At 39.1% G+C, this 11,004-nt stretch overlaps 3 protein-coding genes across 3 annotated transcripts in view; 2 read left to right on the top strand and 1 right to left on the bottom strand.

The window, feature by feature from the left end:
- Positions 1 to 1,207: 1,207 nt before the first annotated feature.
- LOC145734559 (pyruvate dehydrogenase E1 component subunit alpha, mitochondrial-like) lies at positions 1,208 to 3,060 on the bottom strand. The gene is given in 15 exon segments (XM_081988027.1): positions 1,208 to 1,459; positions 1,462 to 1,501; positions 1,503 to 1,549; positions 1,552 to 1,615; positions 1,667 to 1,863; positions 1,866 to 1,991; positions 2,043 to 2,069; positions 2,072 to 2,110; positions 2,113 to 2,212; positions 2,267 to 2,347; positions 2,349 to 2,486; positions 2,539 to 2,552; positions 2,555 to 2,711; positions 2,767 to 2,835; positions 2,922 to 3,060. Coding segments are annotated over 15 exon segments (1,158 nt in total). The 5' UTR covers positions 2,952 to 3,060; the 3' UTR covers positions 1,208 to 1,430.
- Positions 2,950 to 6,156, top strand: LOC145734369 (uncharacterized). The gene is given in 15 exon segments (XM_081987650.1): positions 2,950 to 2,965; positions 3,404 to 3,507; positions 3,565 to 3,721; positions 3,724 to 3,749; positions 3,810 to 3,982; positions 4,024 to 4,188; positions 4,241 to 4,313; positions 4,315 to 4,447; positions 4,699 to 4,952; positions 5,004 to 5,050; positions 5,106 to 5,243; positions 5,299 to 5,437; positions 5,490 to 5,754; positions 5,757 to 5,961; positions 6,019 to 6,156. Coding segments are annotated over 15 exon segments (2,004 nt in total). The 3' UTR covers positions 6,128 to 6,156.
- Positions 6,157 to 6,612: 456 nt separating this feature from the next.
- kl-3 (dynein heavy chain 8, axonemal kl-3) overlaps positions 6,613 to 11,004 on the top strand; it is a 32,583-nt gene continuing 28,191 nt past the window's right edge. Inside the window, 19 exon segments of the mRNA XM_081988053.1 lie at positions 6,613 to 6,801; positions 6,854 to 7,076; positions 7,132 to 7,274; positions 7,329 to 7,527; positions 7,583 to 7,740; positions 7,790 to 7,969; positions 8,025 to 8,348; positions 8,438 to 8,581; positions 8,634 to 8,784; positions 8,787 to 9,080; positions 9,083 to 9,135; positions 9,185 to 9,425; positions 9,484 to 9,510; positions 9,513 to 9,887; positions 9,943 to 10,070; positions 10,072 to 10,095; positions 10,097 to 10,124; positions 10,805 to 10,942; positions 10,945 to 10,957. Coding sequence (XP_081844179.1) covers positions 6,649 to 6,801; positions 6,854 to 7,076; positions 7,132 to 7,274; positions 7,329 to 7,527; positions 7,583 to 7,740; positions 7,790 to 7,969; positions 8,025 to 8,348; positions 8,438 to 8,581; positions 8,634 to 8,784; positions 8,787 to 9,080; positions 9,083 to 9,135; positions 9,185 to 9,425; positions 9,484 to 9,510; positions 9,513 to 9,887; positions 9,943 to 10,070; positions 10,072 to 10,095; positions 10,097 to 10,124; positions 10,805 to 10,942; positions 10,945 to 10,957 — 2,996 coding nt within the window. The 5' untranslated portion in view covers positions 6,613 to 6,648.

Below are 11,004 nucleotides of genomic sequence, written 5' to 3'. Positions count from 1 at the left end.
CATCCGTGACATCTTTATAGTTCTATATTTCTTAATCCGAAAACAACAGATGACAGTCTGACGTCACGGCAGTTTGTAAAACGACCAAAATGGAAGTCGCCATGATTGTCCACGACTGCGTAATTGAATGAAACTTCCAAGTTAGTTCTAAAATAGTTTTGTTTCTATTTGGTGGTACGTGAAGTTAGCTAAAAACCGAAAAGATTTGTTGTTTTTGCTTTTCGGTCCGTTAAAGGTAATTTTTACAAACTTAAATTAGTTTAATTATTGGCGTTTCCATATAAGAGATACTCCCTCTGGTGATCAGTTTTGGCAAGTTGTGAGTGAAGATCAAAAAAAGGTTCATTCCTGATCCGGATATGTGTTAGATAGAGCTTTTTTATGCACAATCAAGTCCAGCCTAAACAAATTGGTTAGAACATTTGTCCTGGAAAGTACAACACACAGCAAACTAGTTTAAACACTGTTAGTGCTCAGTACAAGAAAATGTGTAAATCCTTGAAACTAGGTAAGCAAAACTTATGGTTCTTATGTTATTACCAAGAACATTCATTCAAAACTATTTTTGTTGCTCTCACATGAAGGATGCTTTAAAATGTAACTCACATATCTGTGCATGTAACCTACTAAGTTTACTATACTAGAAGCACTGGTACTTACCATTGAGTGTAGTGTTGGAGTAAAATCATCCCACTTCAAAGTGTTTAACCACTGTTGAGTTAGATCCGGTAAAAAACTGACACGATTGGGCTTTTTTCTGAATTGTTGTTACAATGCGGCTTGAAAACCTTATGAACGGCAGTAAACAAAAATAACTCACGCAATAACACAAATGTTGATTTTAAACCGTAAAAACTCATCTAATCCTCAAAAAACTCAATTTCCACAATACAAACAAACGCAAACTGTCACCACCATTTCCGCCATATTGGAATTTTTGACAAGCACCTTCTAGGCTTTCTAGTATAGTAGGCGGTGGTTTTGGGCATGTAATGTTAGGTTAGGTACTTGTCTGCCCGGTAATGCGAGTGTCAGTTGCCGATTTAAAAGTGTATTTTCACTAGTTTTATAAGGCAAAAGTTAGAACAAAATAAATGGACATTAAACGAGGATAACTTTAAAACCTAAGAAGCCGGGCAGTTGTGCTGTTGATATTACTGAGATGTTGGAGGTAGTACCGAGAAAACACATATCTTTGTTTTGGTACTTAAGTAAAACACAATAATTTAATTCTGCTGACGATACCAATACCAATTCAACATTTACATAACTAACATAATAAAGAAATAAAATCTCTGAAGTGAAACAAAATGCATGTGTACAAATTGAGTAAAAATGAGTTTGATACTTATTACATAAAACTGTACGCAATATGCGTTAATAAGTCTCGTTCAATCGATCCTATTATTGTATTTAATAGGATTTAAAGTTTAAATATTGACGGCAGGTCCAACCCTTTGTGTTTCAAAGGTTGGAAGATAGACACTCCTCTGATGTCACCCCTCCAAGTTTTGAGCGTAGATGTCTCCCGCCAACTCGTCCAATCCACTTCCTTCTCGGCCTTAGCCTTTTTGGTAGCCTCGTCGATTTGAGTGCGGATTTTCGCATCGATATCCTACCGCAGACAACCCCAATTACCGGATTACCCACAAAAACAAACACTAACCTTAATTTCCTCAGCTGTGACCAGATTGTGGGAGATTATTTTCTCTTTGAAGATGTGATCGGGTCTCGGGTTTGTCGCACCCTCCTGGACTTCTTCGCGCGTCCTGTAACTTGTTCCAGGATCAGACATGGAATGGCCGGAATATCTGTAAGTTTGAGCCTCGACTACAATTGGTCCGTTGCCGGAAGCGCAGTGATCACGGCCAATCGGAACGCTTGCCTCACGGCCAACACGTCCATACCGTCCACCCACACACCGGGAACGTAGTCCCCTCTAGTGTAGTACTCAGTATTTGCAGATGCCCTCACAGCACTGGTACCCATACCTTCAATTTCATTTTCTCACTCCTGTCAAAAAGAACTATTTTGACACTCACCGTATCCGTTGTTTTCGCATACGAAATACAGGGTATGTTCCACAGTTTGGCCATATTGTACACTTCAACACTTGACCCTGATTAGCAGCACCGTCACCATACAAGGCGACGCACACGCCATCTGTGTTTTTGTATTGAGCTGCCAAAGCAATGCCCACACCCAATGGAACCTGTGTAATGAAAGATTTGCATACATTATGCCTACAAAATGATAGAAAACCGACCTGAGCTCCCACAATACCATTGCCTCCATAAAAGTTTTCAGTGTACATGTGCATAGAACCCCCTTTGCCTCGTGCGCAACCACGTTTGTCTTCCTGTAAGTTCAGAAAGCACCCCACTAGGGGGCACCCCCATCATGTAACTCCAACCATGAGCTCTGTAGGCTGTAATGACCCTATCGTGCGGCCGTAGAGCGTGTTTAATCCCGACAGCCACGGCTTCCTAAAAACATCAAACATCAACAAACTGCCACCAACTAGAGACATGTTATTACCTGTCCTGAATACAGTGACAGAAACCCCGAATAATTTTCTCTTTATACAAATTGCCGGCAGAGGTTTCCATTCGCCGAATGGTGTGCATTTGAGTGTACATAAGCAGGGCTTCATCTCTGGTTAAAGTCACATGAGTGGAAGGGCCTTCAGCAAGTTTGTGCAGTTTATAAGGCTGTAAACGATCAGCTTAAGACCATTTAACAGGCCAATGAATGGGGAATAGGTACCTGAGTTTCAAACTGTGTTTCTCCCACTGTATGCCCAGAGTTATTACGCCCGATAAGGCCTAGGGCTTTCTGAAACACAAAAACTAAAACTGAGTCTGGATTGACACTAAACCAAGGTGTTATGTAACTTTCGCCACACAACCCTCAACAATTACATTTAAATACTGAGATACTCTTTTAGCCATGCTTCCTGTCCCAGGTTAGACTCTAAATACCACTTGAGATTCGATTTTTGTGTGTGTTAAAACCCAATTTTTAATTTTAATCTATAATTAAAAAACATATCAGTTGGTTCTACTCACATTACGGGGATGTTTTTCTTACATATCGATCTGGCACAGGCTGGCAACATTTTTAAGGGGGTTTTAAAGGCACTGAAAAGTACAAGAAACAACAGGACCACTTCCACTCTGGCCCCTTATCGGTACGTAAGGTCATTTAAAAGTGAATGTGTGGTTATCAGGATTTTCGACCAATCATGAGAGTGTGACGTATGTTTTTTAAGGTGAGTTGTCAAATGTCAAAAAATGTTGACAACTAACCTAACTTTTACAAGAAATTAACGGATTTTGTGGGATTTGGGATTTGTTTATAATTTTTTAAATCATACAAGTTTTAGTTGTGTTAATGTAAATAGTTGTAAAATGGATTGTGCTAAAGAGAACATTAACGTGGTGCGTTCGAATTAAACCATTTTCGGCCTTTAAACAGTCTGTGGAAGTTATTAGTGACTGCCCTCCAGTAAGTTTGTTTCATTCTTTTATTTGTTTAGTTTAAAATAATTTTTGTTTTGTTAAGGTGTTGTTAGTGCCTGAAAGATCACAGACTTACCAATTCGACAAAATTTTCGGTGAAAACTGCGACCAAGCTTTTGTATATGATAATGCTGTAAAACCCTATGTTGAGTTGATGAATAAAGGTTTCAGTTGCACTGTGTTTACTTATGGACAAACTGGACTGGAAAAACTTATACTATGGGCTCAGCTTACAGGTGACTTTTGTTGCTTTAGTTTCCATCACTTTCTACTATGTGTTCAATGCAGGCTTGCCAGAATCCAGGCATTATTCCCAGAGCTTTAGATCAGCTATTTGACAAAGTATGTGAAGATTTGGAAGTCGAAATATCTATATCATTCCTCGAAATCTACAATGAGAAAGTTTTTGACTTGCTACAGCCAGACCGGGTGGTTCCTCTAGCAGTGTCTGGTATTATTTGGTTTTGAGTTTTTTTTACCAGCATTATTTGGGGCATTGCAGGCTTTATGGTGCATGATTGAGTACTAAAAACGTTAAAAACGCCAGTGACGCCAAACAACTATTAGAGGAGGGCAACAAAAACCGGCACATAGGGGAAACCAAGCAAAATTCAGGTAGTTCCAGGTCTCATGCGGTGTTTACCGTACATTACACAATGAGGAACAGGTGGTTAAAAATAACGCTCAAACATGCACAAACTTGAATCAGTGACTTGTAGCATGCAAGAAACAACTGGAAAGCTGAATTTAGTGGATTTAGCCGGGTCGGAAAGTGTACGTAAAACCGGCAGTCCAAGGCAGTACATTTCATGAAGGTGTTAATATTAATAAAGGGTTGTTGAGTATTGGACAGGTCATATCTGCTCTGGGGGGCAAAGCAAACTATATTCCCTACAGACAATCTATGATTACAAGTATTCTGCAAGGTAATAAATACATAAAGGGTGGCTATAGTTGCTTTAAAATTAAAGTTGAATGACTTTATCTATCTACAGAAACTGATAGTAAACCTTGTTAGTAGTGTTGCGATTTATTATTTTACCATTTTGTATTTAAAGCTTAAAAAAACTTGTAAGAGAGAGAGAGAGAGTGTTTCAAAATTTAGAATATAATATTTAACAAATTAGGCCACCCAATTTACATTTCGTCGCAATTTTAATCTAGTAAATTGTCTCAGGATCCCTAAACAAGGAAAATTACATCTCATTAATTGCCTGCATTAGCGCCAACCCTGAGGATTTAACTGAAACCGTACAAACATTAGACTTTGCAAAGCGCGTTAAATTGATACGGTGCAACCCGGAATTGGTGGCCAAATACAAAACAGACAATCCACAAGCGTTCAATTCTGGCCGAACCCTATTGAAAGGGTTAGTTCCACTCCTCGTAAAACTCCCGCTCAAAAAAAAACGTATTTGTCTAGACTACCTTTGATAAACGAAAGTGCTCAGAGTCAATCAGCAATAATGGAGAGAACTCCAGAAGTCAATCTTCTATGACACTTTTTCGAGCAACGAACCAAATTTAAGGTAATTTGATATGTCCCTCAAATCCCAGGTGTAGCTAAAAATTATATTTGTTCAGTCCAGTAATTCGCAAATACATGGCTAAAATGGAGGTTAACTTAATGAACCATATGGAAACCGTAGTACAAAATACGTTGAGACGGTCTAGGCGATTGACACGTACTGGTGGTGAAACAGACAAAGAAAACACACCAAAGTTGGTTTTTAAATGCTTACAATAGTTTTGTAGTTTTTAATTGAGTTTTTTCCAGGCTGCAATGGAGTAAAATCCAAACTGAAATGACCCAAATGATTAGAAGTGAAATAGCACAACTCACTGAAATTAAAACAGTCAGGGCAACTAGCAGTCCTATCGAAAGCCGGGATAAACTGACAGCTAGAAGACATTTGGTAATGGCAATTCTAGTATATTTGACTCAATTAAACTTAATTATTTTCACAGTGCTACGATAGTCCAGATGACACTGCAAAAACTGATTTTCCTTTTAAAGTGCCTGCACTGCCAAAAAGCAACAACTTAAACAAACAACAAATTAAACTATCCCCCCAGGTATCCCCAATAGAAACCGAGTTGCCTAAAATAACCCCCCGACGTAGTCTTCGACTAAAAACACCCAACTACGTTAATTCAACTGTTAATGTATCCTTTGAGTCTCATCAAGATCAGAGAAATCACAATGTAGCTCCCAAAGAAGAAGTGTACGACTGTCGATAAAGAATACTCGTTTTAATGACGTGCAGTTAAATGACAGCGACGATTTTGTCCAATCACGCAAACGAATGAGTCACAAAGACAGTCCTTTTACGGCAAACAGTAAAAGAGTACTGAAAATATTAAATCAAGGCAGTCAGAAAGATTTGGAAAGGCTACACACAATAGGAACTAAAACGGCAGAACAAATTTTGCTTTTTAGGTGAGTTTGACTGTGTCAGACACAGAAGAAACAGTAAGAACAAAAACCGTTTTTCAGGCGGCTCAAGGGAACTTTTGAGGATATCAACAGTCTGGCCAAAGTGCCCGGATGGGGCACTAAAAAACTCCTGAGGTTCAATTCCGCCAATTTTCTGAATAGAGACTAAATAATTTATTTATTCCAATAGCTTTTTGTAAATAAAAGTTTTTGTGTGCGTTTTCAATTCAATGTTTATGCTCATCAGTGGTTGTCCAAATGACAGTATTTGAATTTTAAAACTGCTGTTTCTTACTGAAATTAAGTGAGAATTTACCATGTTTAGAACATCTGGCTTGTACTCGAATTGTCGTTTGTGCTAAACAACTAAATATTTTAAATGATTTATGTCCATTTTCCCAACATTTGCTAAGTTTAAGACCGTGATATTTTGCACTTGATCTGTCTGATTCAAACCTGAACTTAGAAGTTGTACTTAAAATCGACTTGGAAATGTTCAGGGGGAAACAGGCATTAATAAAAATGAATAAATTAAGTGTTACAGGTAACTCAATGGGAAGTGCTTATTGGCTTCTCATGTGACAATAGTCGAGTCACCTGCACCTGGAAAAACAATCGACTAAAATATGTCAAAAAGAATATAAAAATTTATGACAGTCTTGCATAGATTTTCTAAGACAAATTTTGAAAATGTCCGAACCTCCTCAGCAAGACCCCCCCGACTCGGTAAGCAAAGAAGATGTGAACAATCTGATGAACATCTCCAAGGCGTTGTTGGGCAAGACCAAGGGCCGTGTCAGTATCACTGCCATGGCCCTTCAAGAAACCCTTCGAGAACGACAGGCAATTAAGAAAAACTGCCCACTGGAACTTTTCTATCTTTTATTTGAATTAGCTCAAGTATAAAGAGCTGCGTGCGGCGAGGTTTCAAGAACTGCAGCTACCCCAACGTTACATCTGCGACATGGTGTCTATGTATCTGGGGTTGGAACCCAACGACATCCTCGACGGAGTTGCTGACGATGATGGACACGTGGAGTTGCTGGGGGCGATGCTAGAGAAAACGGGCCCTAGGTGCTGTTTAGTTTTCTATCAAGACGGCCCAGTGTTTCCGATTGGTTTGGCGCACCCCAAATTGCCCTAGGTCCCTATCAAAATTATTTGTGATTGCAGAGTCCGGTAGGTTCAACCCAGCTGCTAAACCTCCAATCAAAAGGATTGCAGTCACTAAAGGGAGTAGGCCGCCACTTCGTGAAACTGCGGTAGCCACTTACAAAACTAAGACAATTAACATTGACTTGAAGAATATTAATGACGTAACACTTAAGTAGTTTTGAAAGGTTTTTGGTTATCATATAGAGACTTTACAGGAGGTTTTCTTTGTCCCGATCAGCATGGCTAAGCCCACAGACAATGTGGCATCCATAGCTTATGACATATTGTCACAATTGGTAGATCCCCCTCTTAAAATGTATAAAGAATGGGGAGATTTACCCAAGACAGCAATGGGAAGGATGCAACAGCTCAATTTTATGGGAGATTGGGATTCTTTTGTTGAATTTCTCAGCAGTTGGGTGTATACACTGTTCTTTTTGATGTGTTACCAAATTATATTGTTTTGCAGAAACCAAACTGGATTTGGAGGGCGTGGTGCAATTTCAAATGGACGAGGAACTGCTGAAAACCTTAGAAGATGGTAACAAGCCCAGTTTATACTTCAACCCACAAGTGATTCAGAAAACCGAGAGTCAAGTCCGAGTTTGGCATAAATTAATTGAAAGGGTATATTTTTAAAGGTTCAAGGGCTGTTTAAGGAGATTAGGGTTTACAGTGTCTGGTACAATACAATCAAATCAGAAGGGAGAACCAGTTCGTTGGTCCTAATGTAGAAGTTGAGTACTGGAGACGACAATTAGCTAGATTTACCAGTATTGTGGACTTCCTCGAAACTGATCGATGTAACGTTTTCATTGACTTTTTGAAAGTTTGCTCCAGGTCGGATACTCTTAAAGTATATCACCAAGACAGCACCTTGTATCTTTAAACTAACTAGTATATTAAAATAGATTTGGAGGAAACACGTAGACTCAGTCTATAACACTCGAAACGAATGCTCGGACAACATGAAGTACTTGTACGCTCTGGAAAAGTACTGGGAACCACTTTATAGACTGGAACCGCCCCAATTTTTTCCTCACATACCTCCACTCTTACACGCCGTGAGAATGGTCTACACCACGTCACGGTACTACAACAGTACCGGCAACGTGACGGCCATTTTGGTTAAAGTATCCAATCAAATTATTAAGAAATGTCGGGACTACTTGGACTGTGACGGAACCAAAACAGTGTGGAATCAGCTTAAGGCTGTGGTGCTTAGTAAAATCAAGGTAATAATAATGTTAATTAACTGAAAATTAGTTAGCTTTACTGAGAAAATGGTTATGTGAGCAAATTTACATCAAAATCGTTTGATCAGACTTGCCTTGACGTGTACTTAAAGTACTACCAGTGCTTCAGACGAACCAAGAAACAAATGGAGGACGAAGGCGAGACGCCATTTCAGTGCTCTGAAAGTTTCATTTTTGGCAAATTTGAAACGTTCAAAAAACGTTGCGAAGAGGTATCACCTTATACATATAAAACGTTCAATATCTGAGCTTTTGTTTTTCTAGATCGTCTACGTTTTGGAGACGACCACCAAGTACTCGATCCTCCAGGCCAGCACCATCGAAGAAATCGACGTGTTCGCAAACAAATTTATCGATTTTTTCCGGACGATATCGAGACAAAAGTACGACGCGCTCAATCATAGACTACCCCACTTCGAAAGGACTACAATCAGTTCAAACAGAATGTGGTAGACACCGAGTGGGAGCTGGAGGAGTTTGTGGGTGCTTCGCTTGAGAAAATGGGAGACGTGGACAACATCATCAGGCTATTGAAACGATTCGAGAAATTGAACTTGGAGTGTTTGCACTTGGAAGAGCGTTACTTGGAGGCGATGATGTTGTTCCAGTACGAAATTGAGGCTTTGAGGGATCGTTACAATGAGGAGAGGCAAGCGCCGATTATTCCGAGGAACGTGCCTCCGGTTAGCGGAAGAATTATGTGGATTAGACAGTTTACTCTAGGATTACTGAGCCTATGGAAGTTTTAAGGCTAAACCCAGGGTATGTTTAGTATTGCTCATTTTGTTTATAATGTTACATACAAACTAATTAAGGTGATGCAACATCGTAAAGTCCAGAAATGTATTCAATTGTTCAACGCCATGTCCTTGTGTTTTGTTCATTACGAAAAAATCTATCACGACGCTTGGTACGACTACGCGGGCCAAGTCCGGATCTGTTTAATCAAACCAATTATGACCAAAGACGAAAAGACTCGACGCTATAAGCTCAATTTCCACTCGTACATTTCGGAAGTAATTAGAGAGTCCGAGTATATGTACAAACTTGATCTAGGTGGATTTTCAACTGATTTTCCATGCAATCTATAAACTAACATTGGTTGAGTTTGTAGAAGTCCCCGACGTCGGTCAGGTGCTGGTGTTTGCAAAGATAAGCTGCTCGATTCGTGCGAGGTTGTCCGGGAGTTGATTAAGAGGAATGACACCACTAGGGCTACGATTCCTCCCTTGTTTTTGCCTATGATGAGGGTCCAGTTGTTGAAAATGGAGAATGTGTTTATGCCGGGATTCTCCACTATTACCTGGACCTCGACGGAGATTCCCGAGTATTGCCACAAAGTCACCGAAGTCCTGGACTACATTGAAATGTTCGTGAAAGAGGTTAGAGACATGAAGGAAGCCAGGATTGACGAAGTCTTGGAGACTATAGCCACCACCTGCTTGGTTTACCTCCCAAATGAGCCGATAGCTCCTCTGGAACTTTTGAAGGAGAATGTCAAATACAGCCAAACTATTGGTTGGTTTCAAACATTATTAACACACAACAGTACTAACTTTGAAGTATTTTACAGTTAAAGAGCTTAAACTCAAATCTGTGACTATAGAACGTTGCGTTAAAGACCTGATCAACAAATTTCTGAGCGTCATCACACAACCTGAGATGCAAGATGAGTTATACGACTGGTTGGACCCTGTCAAGGGCTGTCAAACCAATTGGATCTACCCTCCAGGTTGCTAACATCCGCAGACGCCGGTAAGTAAATCGTTTCTACTACACCGTTTATACATGTAGTTTAGAAAGCGTCAGCTGAATTTTAGAAACCATAAAATGGATTTAAAAAATATCACTTATATTTCAGAAAAGGTACTTTCAATTTTAGAATAATAACTTTGATTTTTGAAATTGCAATTTGTATTTCAGATTAGTCACTTGTATTATAGAAAAAAGCAGTGGGATTTTAGACGTGGTCATTTGTAATTTGGAAAATTAAAGTTGAGCAAAAAAAGTAAATAGTTTAACGAATATATTTAATAACATTGTGGTTTAAGCAGTTCAATTAAAAATCGAGTTATCTCGAAAACCGTTTATTTTATCGAAATAAAGATAGAGTACAATTTTTCGATAAAAATGTCAAGAGTATATACATTAATGGCGTTTGCAGCTGAAATAATGACAGCTGTCAAAGTTTAAGCAAATTGTGTCTTAGGTCCAGTTAGTTCCTGCCTTTCGAAGACGAGATACCTGGTTTTCATGTGAAATAGAAGGTCTCTTTCGATAAAACATTAAACCCAATAATCATTACAATATACAAAGTGTTTCAAAAGTTACGGCCAAAAACGTTAATTGGAAGGCAGTTCTTATATTTCCCTTAAGAGTGACTTTAAAAAAAATTATATGAACAAATCGTTTATTTTGAGTGAGTTTCTTTGTAGCTTTCAAGGAAATCGACCGTAACGTGCCTCTGGATTTGTCCCTCATTCACAATGACTGCATCGAAATGTTTGCCTACTTCAACATGAAACTCACTGACGCCTTGATCAAGGCCACCAAGTTCTCTTTGGAGAAAGTGAACAGCGTGCAACCAGGTTTACTCCCACCGTGACAATTACTGTAATTTTCCTCATCTGGTGAT

The sequence above is a fragment of the Ips typographus genome, linkage group LG10, assembly GCF_016097725.1.
Source record: "Ips typographus isolate SLU linkage group LG10, UJ_Ityp_2.0, whole genome shotgun sequence".
NCBI lineage: Eukaryota > Metazoa > Arthropoda > Insecta > Coleoptera > Curculionidae > Ips > Ips typographus.
Note: the sequence above shows the minus strand (reverse complement) of the source record. Positions and strands in the feature narration are given on the sequence as shown.